We start from the raw sequence: 24441 nt of genomic DNA, 5'->3' as shown, positions 1-24441 counted from the left end.
ACTTTCATACCATCATGAGACCTATCACACCACTGGGCTGCAGGCTACTTCCATACCATCATGAGACCTATCACACCACTGGGCTGCAGGCTACTTTCATACCATCATGAGACCTATCACACCACTGGGCTGCAGGCTACTTCCATACCATCATGAGACCTATCACACCACTGGGCTGCAGGCTACTTTCATTACATCATGTGACTTATCACACCACTGAGCTGCATGCTACTTCCATTACATCATGTGACTTATCACACCATTGAGCTGCAGGCTACTTCCATTACATCATGTGACTTATCACACCATTGAGCTGCATGCTACTTCCATTACATCATGTGATTTGTGACATCATTGGGCTGTAGGCTACTTCCATATCATCATGTGACTTATCACACCATTAAGCTGCAGGCTACTTCTATAATATCATGTGACCTATCACACCATTGGACTGCAGGCTACTTCCATACCATCATGTAACTTATCACACGACTGGGTTGCAGGCTACTTCCATACCATCATGTGACTCATCACACCATTGGGCTGCATGCTCCTTCCATACTGTCATGTGACATATCACACCATTGGGCTGCATGCTACTTCCATACCATCATGAGACCTGTCACACATACCATTAGGCCGCATGCTACTTCCATCCCGTGACCTACCACATATACCACTAAGCTACATGCTATTTCCATACCAACTTGTCACCTATCGCACATACCGCTGAGCTGTCCAGCAGCCCCCTATCTCATATACCTATGGATAGGAATACTGCATCATTTGACTGATCTATACAGTCAAATTTGATTTTTTAAAGAACCCATCATTTTATGAAATGACTAAACAAGCTGTAAGTAAAGAGTGAAACACCCACCGTTATAGTTGTATCTGCCTCTGTAGATGTCATCATAAGCCTGCCAGCCTGGCAGAATCTGAAACGCTTTCACAAAGATAACTCCAGTCACCGTCAACATCAGCAGGACAGGAATGATGATCCCCCCGAGAACGGAATATGCGTTGGTGATGAAACACATTTCTGAGTTATTATTCACATCTCCGTATATAAACGCCACCGGCAAGTCATAGACAAACTTGTAGACGTTGTAAACAATGGCATAGAACACAGCAACCAGTAGCAGTGGGAGACCTGAAAAACAAACAAACAAACAAAAATATAATTAATTTATTATTAATGTACTTAATTATTAATGTACTTAATTATTATTTATACATTTATTTATGTATTCATTTATTTATTTATCAATTATTAATGTATTTATTAATTAGTAATATATTTATTAATTATTAATGTATTTATTTATTAATTATTAATGTATTTATTAAATAATTATTAATGAATTTAATCATTATTAATGTATTTATTTATCAGTAATTTATTTATTTATTTATTATTAATGTATTTTTAAAATTAATTATTAATGTATTATTTATTAATGTATTTATTTATTTATTATTAATGTATTTATTAACTAATTTATGATCAATCTGTGTGGATTACTTACCCCAACCTAAGACAAAGAATATCACATATTTCCTGTCTGTATGTTCATCATTCATCACTAAGAGCTTCCAGAAATTATACGACTGCAACAAAAACAATTACACACAAATTATTTAATACAGTGGAAGCTTAAAAAACAGGTTCCTGGCTTATTATTAGCCAGGTGAAGATAAAATAGTAAGATTTTCATAAATGTCCATTGTTTCATAACTAACAATCACAATAATAAACCTCTTTATTTATGAAGGTAACTTGTACAGTTCCTGGGCTATTCTTCCTCCTTAACAAGCATTATATTGCTGCATGAAGATTTTATTTCAGAGAAAGTGCTCTGAAGTAAATATTTTAAAACTTCCAAAACCCAAGACAATATAACTTTAAAAACATAATATTAATTATCAACTTGTATATGTAGCATTCCATTATTTAGTTTCGACATAATTTTTGGGTTAAAAAATATTAAAATTCTGTAAAAAAAAGTATGCAATGAAATTAATTATTTCTAAAAAAGCTTGTTTTAAAATATGAACCCACGCTTCTTAAGATTTTTAAAAACAAATGTTGAGTTATTTCAAGATCTAAAAATGAAAAAAAAAGGTTTTATCAAAAAAAAGGTTTGCACGTTAATTAAAATTATTTCCTTGTTTTTTTCAAAGTAAAAAGTATAATATAAAATCTAACATCAACTTACCTGTATTGAGAAAATATACATGTGTTATATAATTTGGCAATTGTTACTACTAACTTAAAGCTATCCCTCAAGTTATTTTTTTAAATATTTTTTTTTAAGTGTTCACTTTAGAACTTATTGGAAGGCTGTTAATATGTGTAAACATTTGTAGTAGTGTAGGTATAAAGTGTTCCTACTGGCAGTAGCTGACACTCACCTGTGTTACTATCCAGGTAAAACCTGACACTCGCTCACCTGTGTTACGATCCAGGTAAAACCTGACACTCGCTCACCTGTGTTACTATCCAGGTAAAACCGGACACTCGCTCACCTGTGTTACTATCCAGGTAAAACCGGACACTCGCTCACCTGTGTTACTATCCAGGTAAAACCGGACACTCACTCACCTGTGTTACTATCCAGGTAAAACCGGACACTCACTCACCTGTGTTAATATCCAGGTAAAACCGGACACTCACTCACCTGTGTTACTATCCAGGTAAAACCGGACACTCACTCACCTGTGTTACTATCTAGGTAAAACCGGACACTCGCTCACCTGTGTTACTATCCAGGTAAAACCGAACACTCGCTCACCTGTGTTACTATCCAGGTAAAACCGAACACTCACTCACCTGTGTTACTATCCAGGTAAAACCGGACACTCACTCACCTGTGTTACTATCCAGGTAAACTGTGTTAGAAAGAAGTAGTGCATGAATATGCCCATCACGATGCAGCGGTAGTTGTCATCAGTGTTGTTGTACACTAGAATCTCCGACGGACTCAGGTACGCAGCCACCACAAGACACACCTGTTATGCAAACCAATTCACTCATTACAGGTAACTAAAGTTTGCACTTAGAACAAAAAGTTTATATAAAAATTACTAGCCCAGCTTTATCTGTAAATATTATAAACATTGTTGTACACCAAAATCTGTGATAGACTCAGGTATACAGTCAGTACAAGACACACCTGTATATTAAATCAGTAAACTGATTACAGGTAACTAAATGTGCTTCGAACAAAAAGTTTATTTAAACATTACTAGCTTAACTTTATCTTTATAAAAATTATAAAGACACGCAGCCTCCATAAGGCACACCTGTACAGCAAACCAATTCACTGAAACATCGGGAAAACAATATGTGGGACAGACAGATAGACAGAGAGACAGATAGACCGACAGATGGACGGAGAGACAGACCGACAGATGGACAGAGAGACAGACAGACCGACAGATGGATGGAGAGACAGACAGACCAACAGATGGACGGAGGAACAGACAGACCGACAGATGGACGGAGACACAGACAGACCGACAGATGGACAGAGAGACAGACAGACTGACAGATGGACGGAGAGACAGACAGACCGACAGATGGACAGAGAGACAGATAGATAGACAGAAGGATGGAGAGACAGACAGACCGACAGAGAAAAGGATGGAGATGAAATCTAATAACTTACAATAAACGTTTAGAAATAACAGTTTACCTGTGTTGCCATGGCAGCAAAACACATGTGCATGATGAGACAAGCTGAGATAGTGGCCCGAGTCACACACGCATGGTGAACGAGAATCGTCACGAACATACAACCCTGCATTGCACAAAAAAACAGAATGGAATGCTTTTTAAGTACAAAATAAACTTAAGTTTTACAAGACAAAATTTAAAACTTTCTATTTCAAAATCTTATTTTAACATTCATTCATTCTTTCTTTCCTTTCTTTCTTTTTCTTTTTTCACCCGATGTGTGGTCAGTTTAAGATCGAACCCCATTGGTGGGCCCATTGGGATATTTTTCATTCCAGCCAATGCACCATGACTGATATATCAAAGGCCTTGGTATGTGCTATCCTGTCTCTGGGATAGTGCATATAAAAGATCCCTTGCAACTAATGAAAAAATGTAGCGGGTTTCCTCTCTAAGACAATACGTCAAAAAATTACCAAATGTTTGACATCCAATAGCCAACCCCTGCAACTCACAGCAATCGACAATGCCAGGGAGGTTTGAGTTCTCCACAGCACTGTTTTGTCTTCGACTATATTCAGGTGGGGTTTTATTTCAATGGCACGTTTTTTTTTGCCATGGACATTTTTTTAATTGCAGGGGTTGAAAAGCCAATGATAAATAAATAAATGTGCTCTAGTGATGTCGTTAAACAAAACAAATTTGAACTTTTAACTTTGTTCTACCACTATGCTATATATCTCACTTGCACTCATAGTAAAGAGACAGTAAGTCTTTAAGACGTACAATGCATATAAAACAGGCAATGTAGAACCAGAGAGTGTATCCAACCAGCCCCACTTCACTCGTCTTGGCAACAATAGCATAACTCGTCATGTGATTGCAGGAACAGTCAACAAAGTCGTCTGTGCCAAGTTCAAGGTTGTTGGTCACTTGGCAGATTTTTTCAGGCCCCACCCATTGTTTGATGGCCATGTCAAAATATACACACCTGGGGGAGAAAAAGGAAGTTAACATAAAATTTTTATTAATATACACACCTGGCAAAAACATGTTATTTGCATTTTTATTAATTTAATTCAATTTTTAAATAATAAAGAGTTAAAATCAATCATCCTAACTAGATAATAACAAGAATTGTGTAGAATTAAATGTCTTGCCTACCCAAAAATGGTTGGCATTAAAAAAATTAATTGTATAATTTTTCTTTATATATGACATGTGTTTTAATTTCTAAGCAAAGTTTGATGATTAAAATCTAGTTGACTTTAAAAAAAAGAAAAACTTTAAACATTAAAAAATTAATTAAAAATTAAAATTAATTCACTCTAATGGGTTTTCTTTTAACAAGCATTGATATAAACATTTACAGGTATAACTGGCATTTATAATAAATTTTGGACTAATAGTGTGAGAGAAATGCAGTTAAATGTAAAAAAAGTTTGATTGTTTTTAAAAAAAAACCGATTTTGACCAACAAAAGACTAGAAAAAACCCCCTAGAATATAATAATTTACATACTGAGCTCTTCTGGTTGCCACACGTCTATCTGGACTGTGAATACGAAACATTATTGGAGTGTCGATGTAACCAGATTGTCTCCCTTTGATTCCAAATGAAATCACCTGACATAAATAATAAAAATATTAGTATACATGTATTGGTAATCATATGTGTAATTACAACTATATCTAAAAATATCATCTGGTAACACTGGAAAGTGTTTAGAATAATAAATTTTAAGGATTAGAAAGCTTTGGAAGATGTCAGGATTAGAAAGCTTTGGAAGAAGTTGTAAGGATTAGAAAGCTTTGGAAGAAGTTGTAAGGATTAGAAAGCTTTGGATGGAGCTGTAAGGATTAGAAAGCTTTGGAAGGAGTTGTAAGGATTAGAAAGCTTTGGAAGGAGTTATTAGGATTAGAAAGCTTTGGAAGTTGTAAGGATTAGAAAGCTTTGGAAGGAGTTGTAAGGATTAGCAAGCTTTAGAAGGAGTTGTAAGGATTAGAAAGCTTTGGAAGGATTTGGGAAAGAAAAGAAATATTTGGTTAATGACACCTGAAAACATTTTTAAAACTACGGCCATTTGTGGTCCAACATATAATTATTTTCCCACTTGGTCTAGATAGGAGTGGGATGTATCCCAGTGGTAAAGCACTCGCTTCATCAATCCCCATCGGTGGGTCCATTTGGCTATTTCTCATTCCAACCAGTGCTCCACGACTGGTGTAACAAAGGCCGTCGTATGTGTTATCCTGTCTGTGGGATGGTGCATATAAAAGATCCCTTGCTACTAATGGAAAAATTATAGCATGTTTTCTCTCTATGACTGTGTCAAAATGACCATATGTTTGACATCCAATAGCCGATGATTAATGAACCAATGTGCTCTAGTGGTGTTGTTAAACAAAACAAACAAACTGGTCTAGATAGTGAGAAATCAAACTTTCTGCTGCCCCATAGGCTACTCTGACTAAATAGCTGCAAGAGATCTTTTATATGGACCTTCCTACAAACACAAATGGACACACTAGTTATTAATATACTAATTACTCATGGGGAAAAGGATTCTTAATATTTGAAATTGTGAAGAAAGAAGGTAGGCAATGTTTTATTTAATGATGCACTCAACACATTTTATTAACGGTTATATGGCGTCAGACATATGATGAAGGACCACACAGATAATGAGAGAGGAAACCTGCTGTCGCCACTTCAGGGACTACTCTTTTAGAATAGCAGCAAGGGATCTTTTATATGCACCATCCCACAGACAGGGTAGTACACACCACAGCCTTTGTTAAACTAGGAACACTGGATGGAACGAAAAATAGCCCAATGGGCCCACCAGTGGGAATCGATCCTAGATCGACCGCGCATCAAGCGAGTGCTGTAACACACAGAGATACATCCCGCCCCGTTAACAAAGAAGACATGCTTCTAATTGTTTATATCAATATAAGACAACAAAGTAAAATTTTATTTAGAAGCATGGACTCATTCTATGTAGATTTTTAATTAAACACTACTATTAAATATACTACAACAAAAAAGTTTAGCAATATGGTATTATTGCATTGTATTTTTAACACCCAAGCTTCGTCCAGTGACATGAGTGTTACACATTTCATTTTGTATTGAAAATCTCCTGTTACTTATACTGACAAATGATGCAGTTATTAAATCCAGTATCTGATTTCACTTTGAAAGTCACAGCGTTTCTTTTATTTAAACATTAAACACTACTATTAAATATACTACAACAAAAAGGTTTAGCAATATGGTACTATTGCATTGTATTTTTAACACCCAAGCTTCGTCCAGTGACATGAGTGTTACACATTTCATTTTGTATTGAAAATCTCCTGTTACTTATACTGACAAATGATGCAGTTATTAAATCCAGTATCTGATTTCACTTTGAAAGTCACAGCGTTTCTTTTATTTAAAGTGACAAACCCGAGTTTTTAAACACTATGGCATAGTTTTTATTACTATTAGAACACATTGAAATATTATTTAGATTTTATTGTTTAAAGTATCAATTTTCATAAATCCACAGTGTTTCTGGTCACCCTGGTGTTTCTAATACAATAAAATGGATTCTTCATCTTTTAAAAATGCGGAGCGGATAATTTTACCATGCTCATATACCACGAAGGTTTTGAGCATGTCTGTCCCGGGTCCCATCTCTGGATAGCCAGGGGTCCGACCTGGGACAGATTAAAAAATGCACATACCTCTGGGAAGTAGAGGTTAAAACATCCAAGCTCCAGTCTGTTTTCAAAGGTATTTTCCCATTTCAACACCACAGACTTTTGTTTTACTCCATTATACCTTTATCCAAATATGTTACAGGTTAGTAGATTCACCAAATGTAGTGTCCATGTATTTACGGGCTGAAACTAGGGTGTGCGACTTTAATCACTTTTACCGAACTGTGCTAAACGGTTTTGTCTTAGTGTTTATTGCATACCTATTCAATCTTACTACAGTGATAAAGAAATTTTGAAACTGTGTGATAAATTTATTTTGTATCGCACATATGTGCAATATGGACCAGAACGTTTAAATGGGGAATTCCCTTTTTCTTTTTACTGCAGTTAGCGTCTTTTATTTACTGATGTCATATATGATTTACAAATGACGTCACATCGTATTTGAAACATTACACAAGGCGGCCGCAGAGTATGATTCTTAACATTAAGTAAATCCATGAAAGGAGTTTTAATCATAGATTTAACAAAGTGTTGTTATGATGTTAAATTAAAAAACATTTTTGAAAAACATAAAAGAAGGCATATAATAAGTACAGAACTTCACATACGTTGTTTTTGCTTTCTATTATTGCACTCATTTATTTTGCGAAAGAATATACCACTTGACCGCTACGTGGTCTTGTGGTATATATTCTTGCGCAAAATGAGCGAAAACAACGTATGTGAAGTTCTGTATATGTATCATACCCGTCCACTGAGCAGTTGCTGGCCACCCTCAGTCCGGAACCACTGGTCACTGTTATACTCTATCATGTGGAAGTCGTGACACTGGAGAACAAAACATAAATGAAAAAATAGTGAAAGAAAGAAAGAAATGTTTTATTTAATGAAGCACACTCAACACATGTTATTTACAGTTATATGGCATCGGACATATGGTTAAGGGCCACACAGATATTTAGATAAGAAACCCGCTGTTGCCACTTCATGGGCTACTCTTTTCGATTAGCAGCAAGGGATCTTTTATATGCACCATCCCATAGACAGGATAGCACATACCATGACCTTTGATGTACCAGTTGTGGTGCGAAAAAATAGCAATGCATATACTCACACTAACACCAACTAACATTGATAAAGAAAAATTTACACTGGTACTTACCGGCCTCTATCTGAATGGAGGACCAGCATTGGTGGTGTCGTGGTTAAGCCATCAGACATAAAACTGGTAGGGAGTTTTAACGACTCAGCGAGTAGGTGTAAGACCACTACACCCTCTTCTTTCTCACTAACCACTAACAACTAACCCACTGTTCTGGACAAACAGCCCAAATAGCTGAGGTGTATGTGCCCAGGACAGCGTGCTTGAACCTTAATTGGATATAAGCACGAGAATAAGTGGAAATGGTACTGACACATAATAAAATTGACATTGACACTAAGGACCGTTTTCCATGTGACCGGATTTTGGCATAGTGCAGAATACGAAAAATAGATGCAGAAATGAAGGCAGGAAATGTTTTATTTAACGACGCACTCAACACATTTTATTTACAGTTATATGGCATCAGACATATGGTTAAGGACCACATGGATATTGAGAGATTAAGCCCGCTGTCGCCACTTCATGGGCTACTCTTTTGGATAAGCAGCAAGGGATCTTTTATATGCACCATCCCACAGACAGGATAGTACACACCACGGCCTATCATATGCCAGTCGTGATGCATTGGCTGGAACGAGAAATAGCTCAATGGGCCCACTGATGGGGATCGATCCAAGATGGCAATGATTTCATATACATGTACCTCTGTTTTATGAGTTCGTTTTCATACCGTGTCAAAAACTGCCCTAAAACATGATTTTTTTTCTTTCTTTTGTTTAATAATAAAAATATGTATCTAATTCAAATATCTGTCTGCCCCTCCCTCCCTCCCTCCCTGTCTGTCTGTCTGTCTGTCTGTCTGTCTGTCTGTCTCTCTCTCTCTCACACTCTCACACACACACACACACACACACACACACACTCACTCACTCACTCACTCACTCACTCACTCACTCACTCACTCACTCACTCACTCACTCACTCACTCACTCACTCACTCACTCACTCACTCACTCACTCACACTCACTCACTCACTCACTCACTCACTCACTCACTCACTCACTCTCTCTCTCTCTCACTCTCACTTGCAAGCTACATTACAATAATCCTACCCCATTGGCACCAGTTGATGTCTGTGGAATAGTGGCTGGCAAAACTAGCTTATCCTGTCGCCTGTAAGACAGAAAATATGTATGCTTATGATTAAACCACAATATCTAAAAAAATAAAAACTTATTCCAAATCCACTAAAAAATCCTCTTTTAATCAATTATCCCAACTGCACAAAAAAAATTTTTTTAAATTAGTTATCTCAACTGCATGAAAACTAACTAAATTGCTTTTAACGAAAATAATATTTTAATTAGTTACCGTAATCCAATTGTACTAAGAAATAATATTTTAACTCATAAACAATTCCACAAATATATCACCTGTTTTGAACAGAACTCTCTGGTGAAGTCAGAAGTTGTGCCCATGGCAGACATGCTTGAACAGTTGATGGAATTATGGCAAAAATTACCCACATCACTAAAATTCATATCTAAATTAGTCAACCCAACTGCATAAAAATATTTTTTAGTTAGTTATTCCGACTGCATGAAAAATTACATTAATTAATTAACCAGACTGCACTGTATTTTAATTAGTCAATAATCTTACTGAGCTGCATAGTTGAAGCCTTCTATATTTTCCATTGGCCAACGACCTGCAGATACCTTCACATGTGTGCACTGTTGACTCACTCTGTAAAGGGTGAAAAAACAGAGGGCCTTGTAAGTTGTCAAACTTGTGCCCGTTTCTTTTGTTCTTTGTACAATAAAATATGTTTTCAATCAATCGGAGAAAAAGAAATATTTTATTAAACGACACATTTTAACTATGGTTATATGGTGTCAGACGTATGATTAAGGACCACATGGATAATTGAGAAAGGAAGGAAGGAAATGTTTTATTTAATGACACACTCAACACATTTTATTTACGGTTATATGGCATCGGACATGGATGGTTAAGGACCACACAGATATTGAGAGAGAAACCCCACTGTCACCACTTTATGAGCTTTTTCGATTAGCAGAAAGGGATCTTTTACATGCATCGTCCCACAGACAGGATAACACATACCACGGCCTTTGATATACCAGTCGCGGTGCACTGGCTGGAACTAGAAATGACATTAGTAACTTGGCAAATGTTGCTTTGTTAGGTAGGTGTATACTACCAAATCCAATGCAACATGTGGCAAAGGTTTCTTTGTTAGGTATGTTATATCTTCAGTAACAATGAATATAAATTAGAAGACAACTAATAGGTGTGTTAAAACATGGCGCCCACTTTACTTGGCCTTCAGCAACCACTTGTGGTATTTTTACATTAATTTCCAGTGGTACCGGATGCTACTAAACACAGCTCTCTGCCCACTGTTCAGAACTGACTACATGAATGTCAACAAGGTAGACACTTACACATCGGGTGGGTTAGGCGTGGGACACTCGGCATTGGTCAGAAATGTGTACGCGAATTCCTCCAGAATCAGCGCCAGTGAGGATCGACCTTGTGTCGCATCGTTCTTCCCCGGGTCCAGCAATTTACAGAACAGGCTCACAACTGACTTAAAAACCTCGGGCGGCAGTCTGAAAAAAGAAGTAACATACACTGAATAGATGGGATTTTTTAAAAATGAAAGTAAAATCCAGAATTCTTATAAATATATAAAGGACCATAACATATTTGCAGTGCAGTGACACCGATAAACAAGCATTCTGAGTGTACTGCTAAAGCAATACATGTACCCTACTGGGTCCTTTTTTTCGTATCTCCTAATTTCAAGGGCTATAACTCTGTAAAAAATAGGAACATTGCCATAATATTGAAATCTGATCTGTAATAGTATGTGATAAAGCTATTTAAAAAATTTCAGCTTAATATCTTGAGGCATGTGCCGAAAACAAATATTCGTATCTCCCAAATTATAAGACTATATGTCAAAATTATCAAATGTTGGAAATCAAATGTTTGACATCTGATAAATAAATCTCTAGTGGTGTCGTTAAACAAAATAAACTTTAACTTTCAAACTTTTATATAATCTTAGAGAGGAAACCTGCTACATTTTTACATTAGTAGCAAGGGATTTTTTATATGCACCATCCTACAGACAGGGTAGCACATACGACAGACTTTGATATACCAGTCATGATGCACTGGCTGGAACGAGAAATACCCCAATGGAACATCCGACAGGGAATGATCCTAGATCTTACAGTTTACAAAACCTTTATTTCTTGAGTTTCACAAAAGGATGAAAAGGATAGTTACTTTCTTTTCTTCCCTTCGTTAATAATCCTTTTTAATGTGTTTTCTATCAAGGTCACATCATTATCATCAAGGTCATCCTTTACAATCTCTTCGAATTGATTGACAGTCCTGCAATAAACAATTTCATTAAAAGTAACACTGGCACCTGTAACAATGTTTTACTAAGTCTGAAGATTAACTAACTAACATGTATGAACCTAAAGTTGTATTGAAATTGGCCCTTTACTGGTGACTTATTAAATTACAACAACTGGCAATATTCATATGATTATAACTAGTTACATAATAATAATATATCTAATTAATTGAAGACACTGTACAAAGTTTGTAGCCATTGTAAGATATTTCCAACTAACAAATTTGTTTTGGTGACTAAAATTACTTAATAAATGTATGTTCTTGTTTAGAACACCAGTGTCTGTATGTTCAATGTGTTTGCAGTCATGTGCTAATGTTTTTTACTGTCAGTTTTCATTATACTTTGTAATATATATTTGTTCGTACATACAAAATTATCGGAATGTAAAATCTGTTTGGGCTACTACAAACATTAGGACAGCAACAAACACCTTGTTTATAGAGACACTGATATTCTAAACAGGAAAATATCTTTAATATGTAATTTTAGTAATCAAAAGGCTTAAAGGGACATTCCTGATTTTGCTGCACTGTAAGATGTTTCCGACTAATAAAATATTTCTACGATTAAACTTACATATTAAATATATTTTCTTGTTTAGAATATCAGTATCTGTATATTCAATGTGTTTCTGGTTATCTTAATATTTGTCAAAAGCCCAAACTGGATTTTGTCTTCAAATAATTTCATGCGTACACAAATATTTTTTTTTAGGAAATAAAATGCAATTTAACCTAGTACAAATATTAGAATGATTAGAAACACATTTAATATACAGCTACTAATATTTTATGCAGAAAAATATATTTGATATGTAATTACAATCGTTAAAAAATCTCTGCTAGTCAATAACATCTCAAAAATTGCAGCAAACTCAGGAATGTCCCTTTAAGATGTTGTAAACATTTTATAATGGTAGCAAACTAAGACAGTCCCTTTAAATTTAAATTATCACTCATCAGTTTGTTTTATTACCATGTCATTAAAAATATGAGCAACATTATACTCCATCATATTGTTGTCATCACAACTGTCCAGAATAGAGGTTAATGTTAAATTCTTAGATTTTATTTCTTCAACTTGATTTTTGTGCTTATATCCAATTAAGATTAAAGTGCGATGTTGAGGTAAAAAACTAAAAAACCCACCTCAACGACATGACAGTTATTTGGTTTATAGACTTGTACAGTGTGCAAGTATGGGCGATGGTGTTTCAGTCAATATATTAGTACTTACTTCTGTATGTTAACGTTAGTTAACGGTGCAGTTTGTTGTTCAACTATTGCCTTCCACAGGAGTAGGTATTCATTTTTCACTATTCTAACATGAGCTCTGGCAAATTCTGGATGAATGCTAGGATACAAAACAAAAATAATTATTATTAAGTCTTTTTTTCTTTTTTTGAAACAAATGTATACATCTGCCAGGAAACACTTTGTTCAGTATTGCATTACAATTCGCTACGCAGGTTTTAGAGATCACTACACAATTCTGAAATGTTAATTACCAACACAAAGATGACGTCCAGATGGAAAAAACACGTTTTTACCATTGAAATGATAATAAACAAGTAATTTTTTATTATTATTCATCAAACTTATAATGCATTCAAGAACAAAAAAGTACATAATATTGCATGATGGGGTGTTTTAGTTATACTGTGCATAAATAATTGTTACACAAACTGTGAAAGGCTTTCAAATGCATAAGTTGCAGTTGGGAGTGTTTCCGATCAGAATTTTCTGCACCAGTTTGTTGCCTCTGTGTATAAGCCGACTCTCTTCTTTTGGAAAGTGTCTCTAGACTTCAAAAGTCGGCTAATACACGGCAATATACAGTAGTAATTTGTCAAAATGATAACAAATGTTGCTAATCGAAATGATAACAAATGTTGCTAATCGAAATGATAACAAATGTTGCTAATCAAAATGATAACAAATGTTGCTAATCAAAATTTTGAAACAAAACTGTCCTTGTCTTGGTCAGTCAAATTAAATAACATTTCTATTCAAAGGTCAACAAACTTTACTAAACAAATATTTGTGTCCATACAAAAAAACATTTGTAGTCATCAACGAATAACAATGAATTTTCAAATAATACAACTCTGTATTGCAATTACATAATTCTTGCAAATCATTTATGTATTCATTGTTTTTATAAATAGTAAAAGGAGTCAAGAGTACAAAAATGGGGATAGCTATCAACAACAAAACAGGAAACCTAAATTGATTTTTAATTCTTATTATTTTAGTAAATTGAAACAAATTATCAAATGCCACAGAAATACAGTAGAAAAAGAGTATGTATTTTATATTAAACCGATTAAAAACAAACAAATAACAAACAAAAATCAATGTTATGAAATAAATAAAAGATTAATAATTATATCACATAAATATTTTTTTTATGTTCAGTTAATAACAGTTAATGTTAATAGTTTATGTTAACTCTATCTTAATCAAATGTTAAAAGATAGGAAAAAATATAAGAATGTGTTAAGTGTGTTAACCAATTGTTAAAAGATAACAACAACCATGATTTGTACATACAAAATGAAACACAAGAAATTACAAACTTTAAAGTACATATTCATCTAGTTCATTTTGAGTCAACTGTTATCTAAATAAATTTTTGTAAGTCCTAAAAAATAGTCTGTGTGTTTTCGGGAATGTGCCAAAATATTTTAGGTAGGCTAGGTCAGCTTTTTTGAAATAATAAAAAACAATGAAAACGAAAATTAAGGTTGGGCCTTTTTTCTAGGTGTAGGGTGGGGTTTCCAGAAACACACAGTTTCTTTAAGGCCTAACATCGAAGTACTTAGGTTAAACAGCTTGAATGAATATGAGATATATATGTTTTGTAAAGGAACTGTTGCCTGATCTTTCATTAATTATAAAGCTTCACTCCAATACAAAATATTAAATGCATCACTGAAAAATAAATTTGTAAACAGTTAAATGTCTATGTGAAATTGTTAGTAAGGAAAAAAAAAGAAGACAAGAATATGTTCTATTTATATTACGCTTACACTCAAAACAGCTTTGATTGTTTTCTTTGCTGTAAAAACATTAAAAATGCATATTGGATACTTTAAAATGACCAGTATTACTAAACGTCTTATTCCTGTAATAAAAATAGTTAATTTATAAACAATATTCATGGAGTATGAGATTTAAAATAAATTAAGACCAAAGAAAAACAACAAGAAAATGTGATATTAAAAGAGCTATTGTTTAAAACGTGTCATAGTACATAAAATGCAGTGTCTAATATCTAAATATTTTAAACCCATAATAACCACTTATACACAGTTTTGTATTTACTGCTTACCCTTGAATTACTTTCTGGCAGAAAGTGGAAAGAGTTCGATCCGTACCCCTCTATATTAAAGGCTCTAAAGACTAACCCTAACCCTATATCTAAAACTACTGTAACCATTGAAAGGGTGGTACAGGTCGAACTCATGCCCAGAAAGATTGATAGACTACTTCATTCTAGGGAATCTGCTCTCCCAAGTAATTTCCACATGAATACAAATGTAATGTTATTGGCAATTCTTTTTTTTTTTGCAAACATTTTATTAGGATGGGAAAAACCAATGGGATTGATTCTATGATGAACACTCTTATCACAGTATCGCAGATACAGTCCTTATTAACTTCTTTAGTCAACAAAAGAAAAGTGATAAAATTGTGGGGCCCTAAGGTGCAAGGCAATGGACAATACCCAATTTACCCTTCCCTACATCCACCGTTACTGTGACAACTGGTATTTAAAGTTAAAGTTTGTTTTGTTTACTGACACCACTAGAGCACATTGATTAATTGGATGTCAAACATTTGGTAATTATGACATATAGTCATAAGGAGAAAACCTCTTACATTTTCATATTAGTAGCAAGGGATCCTTTATATGCACCATCCCACAGACAGGACAGCACTGGCTGGAATGAGAAATAGACCAATGGGCCCACCGATGGGGATCAATCTCAGACCAACCGCACATCAAACGAGGGCTATGACACACCCCAATTGGTATTTAAAGAAAATAACTATCATGGTTACCTGGCTCCATTAGTAGGATTCTTCAGAAGCACAGAAAACTGTTTTGGAAGAGGATTATTAGAAGCCAGAACTGGAGTCAAGGTTAAGTCAATGAACTGAACTCCCTGAAAAGTTGAAAACATTCTTAAAGTCAACATTTTCTAGTAGAATCTTCAAATCAATATGATTATATACATTATCTTCTTAGTAGATTAGTAAAGAATCTTTATGTTCCATGAATTATTAAAAATACAATTTTTATCATTACAAAGTTATAATGTTAACATGGCACAGACAGTGAGAGAGAGAGGCAGATTTGCAGAGAGAGGAAGTGAGAGAAAGAGAAGGGATGAGAGAGAAAAGAAGAGAGAGAGATGGGGAGGGGAAAGGAGAGAGAGAGAGACAGAGAGAGAGATAGAGACAGAGACAGAGACAGATACAGACAGAGACAGAGACAGAGACAGAGAGAGAGAGAGAGAGAGAGAGAGAGAGAGAGATTTTACGATCAAACAAAAGAGAAAAGACAGAATAGAGACATGTTAGGGCTGATTTCAATGTGTGCTGTTTGTATTTATTGCAATGTAGCTTGCAAGTGAGAGAGTGAGAGAGAAAGAGAGAGAGAGAAAGAAAGAAAGAAAGAAAGAGGGCAAGGGAAGGAGGGAGGGAGAGAGAGAGAAATGATCTAGATATTATTTGTTTTTATATATACCTGTGTGTTTTGCTGGAAGACTAGTTTGCCAGTCTGTCTTGTAAAGTCTGACCCTTCTAAAGCCGGGTAGATCTTTAACCCAGAAACAGTTGTTTGTGAAGTCATCTGCAAAGTGTTGTACAAGACCTCAACATCATAACCTTGACCTTTGACACGTTCCACCATTAGTCTTACGCTCTTTGCATTTTCACCAACTACCATTGTTCTGTAAAACAAAAAGTTTTGTGTATATGATTTGCATACATGTGTATAATTTTATGACTGCATTGTTGACGCATGTGCCAAGAATAGCATGCTTGAACTTTAAGGAGCTAAAGTATGAAAATTAACTGAAACAAGCATTATGAGAGTACTGCTAAAACAATACATGTCCTCTACTGTACATGATAAAGTTATACAAAACATTTCAGCTCAATATCTCAAAGTCTTGTGAAAAAAAAAGAGTCTGGAAAACTAATTTTTAAGGACCATAACTCTGTCAAAAATAGGTAAATCACCACAAAGGTCAAACCTGATCTGTAACAGTACATGATAAAGATATACAAAACATTTCAGCTCAATATCTCAAACCATTCTAAAAAAAACACCATCCGGAAAACTATATGTGGGACAGATGGATATACAGACAGACAGACAGACAGAAGAAGACAGAGATGAAACCTCTAGTCCCCTCCAGTTGGATCGGTAGAGGACTAATAAAATGAATAAGCATGGCTTACCTTGAGTCAGTTGTAAACTGGAGCAGACCTCTAATGTAGTCACTCGGTTCAACGTTAATTACAGCAAACTGGTTGTTCTCGTTAATCTTTGCGTCGACTTCCGCCCGTAACAACTTGATGACAAAAATCCAGCCTTCTTCTGGCTCCTGGCAATGGAAAGATATTGTTATTATGGAAGTCTTAGTTAATTGAAGTCCAAGATGTTTCAAAGGAAATATTCACCGACAATGACTCAGATGATATCGACTCTGAAGAAGATGACCGGCCTCGGTGGCGTCGTGGTAGGCCATCGGTCTACAGGCTGGTAGGTACTGGGTTCGGATCCCAGTTGAGGCATGATATTTTTAATCCAGATACCGACTCCAAACCCTGAGTGAGTGCTCCGCAAGGCTCAATTGGGTAGGTGTAAACCACTTGCACCGACAAGTGATCCATAACTGGTTCAACAAAGGCCATGGTTTGTGCTATCCTGCCTGTGGAAAGCGCAAATAAAAGATCCTTTGCTGCTAATCGGAAGAGTAGCCCATATAGTGGCGGCAGCGGGTTTCCTCTCAAACTCTGTGTGGACCTTAACCATATGTCTGACGCCATATAACCGTAAATAAAATGTGTTGAGTGCATCGTTAAATAAAACATTTCTTTCTGAAGAAGATGATGGTTGGGATTAATCAAACATGAATTTCAAAGTGAATTTTTTAGAATATAAATATTAATTTGTGTGCACATTTTTATTAGTGGAATTACACTTACTATGATGCACCAAAAAACACTATATACAACAATTTAAAAAAGTGTTTCCTGTTTTCTTATAATATGAGGTGGGGAAAAATGTAGTTTCAAAATGACAAATTTCACTTTGGAAACATATTTCTGTGATGATGTATTCTAATAGTAAAGTTGGGTGTGAAAGAATGAAATACCTGATCATTAACAAGTTCGACAGTCAGTGAACACGTGCTCTGTTTGGCAGGACAGGTGGCGACACCTGTAGTCGCAACTAACTGGTGAGGTAACTCTACATCCTCTTGGTTAGTGCTGGTCTTGGACTTCTTCGCCTTCCAGTACACCTGAAGCAAAAATGAAGACACGAATGTGTGTTTAATGACACCCCAGTTCATTCTTTAAAAAGTGGTTATTAGGTGTCTATCATTATCAGAATTAAAAATATATCATTGCATTTGCGAACATACTTTATTTTTTAAATGTCGCTTTAATAATAATTCACTGTTTTGGTACTGAGGCCGCTTTGATTTTTATAAGCCTATGGGATGGGGGTAGGCAGGGGGCAACTGCCCCTCTAGTGCTGGAACAAAACCTCAGATTTGGGCAAAAATTATACAGATATTCGGGCAAAATGTGCTAACCTGAGACCTTTTTACCATGTATTTTTATCATTCTACTCTCAAAATTAGTTGTAATCTATGTAATAGTGAATGCATAGTGATTCATTTGCAACCCTATATAGCTATTTGGTAGTAATGCTAATATGAATAAATGTTGTTGTGCAGATTCGGGTATTTTCATTTAATTTGGGCAAATGCCTGCCTGGCCCCCTACAAAAATGGGTGCCTGTACGCCTATGTTGATTTTTGATATGTATTAATCAATATGAAATACTATTTGTATTGTTAGAGCTCTCATTAAGAATTCTACAAGTCCTTTAGGATTTGTATATTCAAGTGACCTAGCTTGCTTGCTTACACCAACAAAATTCTTGTCTTGGACAAAAGAACTGGTCCATTGTAATAGCTTGCTCTGAACATGCTTGTTTCCAAGTCCAAGACCGACAACATATTCTCACCCACAATGATCAAGAGAGGAAGCCAAAGCTGGTTCAACAAAACTATGCAACCTTATCATTTATGTAGTCTGATAATTGTATTTGTATATTTGATTCAATACCAATGCAACTATGATACAGATTGCTGTTCTCTGAAACAAATATGGAATACAGTGACACATCTCAAAACTGGACCCTCTGTAAACCAGATTTTCTCAGTCCCTTTCTAAATATTAGTACAAAATGTAACCCCTCTAAACCAGATTTTTATTCCATCCATTGGGTGTCCAGTTTACAGGGGTTTCACTGTATATCATAACATCCTTACAACTGAAATGAATGTTTTTATCATTATTATAAGTTATATTCTATTTGTTTGTAGTTTGATTATATAGAAATGTTTGTGAAAAGTATCACTAAATTCAATCAATTTTGGATTTAAAAATGTAAATATGTTTCAAATTCAATTGTAAAAGTACCTGAACTTCTCCAATAAAAGAGTTTAGTCTATTCAGGGTCAGAGTAATGACAGGAGATTGATCCTCATTGGCTGTTACACTCTTGGAGTCATCAGAGAAACCAATCAAACCATTCGATAGATCACTTGGTTGGATTGTAATAACAGAATATCCCTGAAAGAAAATTAATTCAAAATATTAAAAATTTCTATACAAATAATAAAATGTAAATGGTGCTTACTAATAATATTTAAAATATATGGAAATCTGGAGATCATAGCATGTTGGATTTATAGATTTGAACATTATAATTTTATTTCTTGAATGTGCCAAGTGAAACATATTACATGTAGGGCCTATGTTAATGTCTGAGTTACTTTTAAATCATGAATGATTAATAAATACAGAACACTTTCATAGCTTTATTTATTCTATAACTTGCCCATGATATCCATGTCATAAACCCATGTGATAATTTAGTGTAGGCCTATTGACCCGGTTAACAATGGTATGCAAATTTGCAAGGTCTCTAGGTAATGTGTTGCTGTGGATGGATCATTTGCTTACAAGCCAACAAGACCTGTGTACCCGAGTGTAACGTTTTTAAAGATTTATTTAAAATGCGTGATTTCAAACTAATTTGTGTCAATCAATATGACGTCATATTAACAATGGCGGCGACTTTAGTTGTGTGGTTTACGAAAAATGTAATTAAAATGTTATTTTAGAAGTGTTATAGGATAAACAGAAATCGCTACTCATGTTTTTCCATATGTAAAATATCAACCTCGTCTAGTTAATCGGTATTTGTCGAGGCAGAGCCGTGACAAATACCGATTAACACAGACTCGGTGATATTTTCCATATTAAAAAATACTCGTGACAAATCGTCTATTTATCACATAACTGCTATAATATATCCATAATATAAATCAACAATTGCAGACATAATCTGCCAATTAGACATGCCATTATACAAATACATGTATACACTATAATGTTATACTCAGTAGTTTCAAGATATTTAAATAAAATTCTCAATGTTACCTTCTTCCCTGCATCTGGAGTTCCTTCAGCTACTCTAGCACCCCCTTGTGGCTCGGTAAGGTAGACAATCACTGACATGGCACCTTCTGGTATGTTGTCATCAAGGATCGTCACAGACACCGGCTTCTCATTTTCATTAGGCTGAAAACAGTAATATTTTTAACACATAATTAAAATTATTTCTCCATCCCCATCCCACTACAAGAAATCATTAAAATTAGTTCTCCATCCCTAACCCACTCCAAGAAAAGGTTCACTGTCAAAAATAAGAAAACAGTAATATTTTAACATGTAATTATTTCTCCATCCCAAAAGGATCATTGATAAAAATTAAAAATAGAAACAAATAATAACAGGAAATAGTTACTATAACCAAAACCCTCAATTTATGGTGTTCGGATGTTGACTACAATACTCGATGGAAGAGTGTGGTCTGGTCTTGGGGGAAGGGTTCTGGCATGAACCTAGCTTACTTAAGTAATTGCCATTGGTGCCATCGTTAAACACTAACATGGTAATTATGGCAGAAAACTATTGCCACCATAAATGCTATTGTTTCCTATTTGCTCTTATCAATAACAGAACAATTAAGTTTACCACATTTGATGTATTATGGAGCAAACATTGGAATGCTGGAATAAAACCAGTGCATCACCACTAAGGTAACTGTGACTTCAGCTGGGATTAAAATTATAATTTAAGAAATACCCGAAATGTGGTGTTTAAAAAAAATGTATGGGCTTTTTCTTTTGGAGGGGAGGGGGGTTGTGGGGGAAGAGGGGTTATATTGTGTGTGTTTGTGTGTGTGTGTGTGTGTGTGTGTGTGTGTGTGTTTAATCTTTATTATCACAGAAAACCACAGGATGTTAAAGTTAGTGATGGAATACCTGAAACGTTATTGTGGTGTCGAGGACCTCGTAATCACGTCCGCCCGTGGCAATGTTCAGTTTGTTTTTCTGACCCATGATGTCACTGATGGTGTCGTTGGACAGTACCCCAGTGTTTGGCACAATCGTCGATGTCCAGCTCTCTCCACCACCCACTGTCCGCACCCTGACACTCACAATACCAATGGGACCTCCTGAAAACAAGCACATTTTATTTTTCAACTTATTTTGTTTGAAACATATTTTATTGTATATAATACACAAAAGGATTGGGCACAAGTTTGACTTACGAGGCCCTCTCCTAAACTTATTTTTTGTGTTATATCCAATTATGGTTCATGCACGCTGTTCTGGGCACACACCTTAGCTATCTGGACTGTCTGTCCAAGACAGGGGGTTAGTTGTTAATTGTTAGTGGTCAGTGAGAGAGAACAGGGTGTATTGGCCTTACACCTACCCACTGAATCGTTAAATCTCACTCTGGGTGGGAGCCAGTACCGGGCTGTGAACCCTGTGCTACTAGCCTTATGTTCAATGGCTTAACCATGACACCACCGAGGCCGGTATCAAGAAAATAAAGCTACAGGTTTCTTGATGCTTTATTCTATGGGAAGGAAATTACAGGAAAGACAAAAATAGGTAAATCGCAATGAAAGTTAAACTTAATCTGTAACAATACATGATAAAGCTATATACAAAATTATACATCAAAGCCTTCAGGCATTGAACAAAAAAATATCAGGACGTTCAAGGGCCATAACTCAGTCAAAAAATGGGTAAATTACCAACTTCATCTGTAAAAAAAATAATTATAAACTATACACAAAATGTCTGCTCTATATCTTGAGGAATATCGCAAACAAAAATCCGGTAAACAAATTTTCATATCTCTTAAGTTCAAGGGCCATAACTTTGTCAAAAATGGGTACGTCAAACTTAATTTATAACAGTACAAAATAAAGCTATACACAAAATTTCAGCTCAATATTTCAAGGCTTTCTGAAAAAAAAACATCTGGAAAACTATATGTTGGACAGACAGAAAGACAGGACAGAGATGAAACCTATAGTCCCCTCCACTTGGACCGTTAGGGAACTAATAATGTGTAACTGTTTGGATGAACTGAAGTGATGTTATCTTAAACCAAAACACAGAGTTTAAGTTTGTTTTATTTAATAACACCACTAGAGCACATTGATTTATTAATCATCGGCTATTAGATGTCAAACATTTTGGTAATTTTGCACATGAAGTTGTAGAGCACTCTGCCAACTAAGGTAGGTCCCACCCCACCCTACACCCCCAAAAACACAGAGATGAATTTTGTTGAAAAAGTAAAGTTTGTTTTGTTTAAAGACACCACTAGAGCACATCGGCTATTGAATGTCAAACATTTGGCAATTTGACATATATTCTTAGAGGAAACACCCTACATTTTTACATTAGTAGCAAGGGCTCTTTTGTATGCACCATCCCAGAGACAGGATAGCACATACCGCAGCCTTTGATACACCAGTTGTGGTGCACTGGCTGTAACAAGAAATAGCCCAATGGGCCCACCAACAGGTATCAATCCTAAGCCGACTGTACATCAAACGAGCACTTTATCATTGGGCTACATCCTGACCCAAATGTTGTTGAAATGCTTATCTCTACCAATAACATATCTTTGTTCAGTTGGTATCTCTCGTACCTGTATCTACAAGTGCAGCTTACCTGTTCTCACGACTTTGAGCACGACACGCGTATACTCTTCAGCAACGCTCGTTGTGGTGGGTTCTATGGACAGAATGCCATTTGGGTCATTGCTTTCCTTGATGGTAACCGTGGAAACAGCATATCTGGAACTGAGTCTTGGAGACACACCTTGTAAAAATAGAGGTAAAATATAATTTGAGTATTTTTTGCTAACAAAACAAAGTCAATGAAGATACAATATTTGCTATAAAAAATGTTTCCTTAATATCTATCTACCACTATTACCTGAGAATGCATTATAACATCACTGAAAACAGAGGATATATATATTAATTTACATATTTTATTGTGACAAAGAAATATTAAAATGAATTAATAATAAATGTACAATCCATACAGAAGTTATGGTTGTTTTGTTTAACGACACCACTGGGGCACATTGATTAATTAATCATTAGCTATTGGATGTCAAATATTTGGTAATTCTGACTCTTAGTCATCAGAGGAAACCCACAACATTTTTCCTAATGTAGCAAGGGATCTTTTATATGCACTTTTCCACAGACAGGAAAGCACATACCATAGCCTTTGACCAGTTCTGGTGCACTGGTTGGAATAAGAAAAAACCCCAATCAGTTTAATGGATCCACTGAGGTGATTCGATCCTGCGACGCAAGCACCTCAGGCGAGCACTCAACAGACTGAGCTAAATCCTGCCCCAAGAATAAGAAGGTCAGTGTTTAGAAGTTACTGCCCTGACCATGTATAACATATTTGTTGTTCAGATTTTAAAAGGTAACAGTTAAGATATGAATTTAATTATTTTGTTTAACAGTTTAAACATAAACAGGACCAAAACCCGAACTGAAGATGCCGGAATCTGTCCACACAATGAATACTATAAAATATATAATAATTTTTATTTTTTTATTTTAATATTAAAATTGTACTCACTGGGCTGGGCTGAGGTTGGGAACTTTTCAACACCGAGCAGTTTCACCTTGAATTTCTCACCAGTTTCTGGCTGATTGTCTTGGAAGATCTATAAACAATAAGAAATATAAATACAGTAAAACCCCTAAAAACAGGACCCTCCGTAAACCAGAATTCCCTCAAAACTGGACATTTTTAACAGG

At 35.3% G+C, this 24441-nt stretch overlaps 1 protein-coding gene across 1 annotated transcript in view; it reads right to left on the bottom strand.

Moving 5' to 3' along the window:
* LOC121388770 (adhesion G-protein coupled receptor V1-like) overlaps nucleotides 1-24441 on the bottom strand; it is a 179110-nt gene that overhangs the window by 7899 nt on the left and 146770 nt on the right. The window contains exons 82-102 of the mRNA XM_041520265.1: nucleotides 24260-24347; nucleotides 23324-23473; nucleotides 21608-21801; nucleotides 20721-20861; nucleotides 19695-19847; nucleotides 18356-18502; nucleotides 17436-17581; nucleotides 16717-16921; nucleotides 16029-16132; nucleotides 13198-13314; nucleotides 11823-11930; nucleotides 10970-11137; nucleotides 10164-10247; nucleotides 9614-9674; nucleotides 8143-8223; nucleotides 5201-5304; nucleotides 4466-4670; nucleotides 3699-3803; nucleotides 2872-3012; nucleotides 1530-1611; nucleotides 881-1153 (exon numbers count right to left, since the gene is read on the bottom strand). Coding sequence (XP_041376199.1) covers nucleotides 881-1153; nucleotides 1530-1611; nucleotides 2872-3012; nucleotides 3699-3803; nucleotides 4466-4670; nucleotides 5201-5304; nucleotides 8143-8223; nucleotides 9614-9674; nucleotides 10164-10247; nucleotides 10970-11137; nucleotides 11823-11930; nucleotides 13198-13314; nucleotides 16029-16132; nucleotides 16717-16921; nucleotides 17436-17581; nucleotides 18356-18502; nucleotides 19695-19847; nucleotides 20721-20861; nucleotides 21608-21801; nucleotides 23324-23473; nucleotides 24260-24347 — 2857 coding nt within the window. The remainder of the gene's footprint in view (nucleotides 1-880; nucleotides 1154-1529; nucleotides 1612-2871; nucleotides 3013-3698; nucleotides 3804-4465; nucleotides 4671-5200; nucleotides 5305-8142; nucleotides 8224-9613; nucleotides 9675-10163; nucleotides 10248-10969; nucleotides 11138-11822; nucleotides 11931-13197; nucleotides 13315-16028; nucleotides 16133-16716; nucleotides 16922-17435; nucleotides 17582-18355; nucleotides 18503-19694; nucleotides 19848-20720; nucleotides 20862-21607; nucleotides 21802-23323; nucleotides 23474-24259; nucleotides 24348-24441) is intronic.

The sequence above is a fragment of the Gigantopelta aegis genome, chromosome 2, assembly GCF_016097555.1.
Source record: "Gigantopelta aegis isolate Gae_Host chromosome 2, Gae_host_genome, whole genome shotgun sequence".
NCBI classification, from domain to species: Eukaryota; Metazoa; Mollusca; class Gastropoda; order Neomphalida; family Peltospiridae; genus Gigantopelta; species Gigantopelta aegis.
This window is presented reverse-complemented; position numbering and strand designations above follow the sequence as displayed.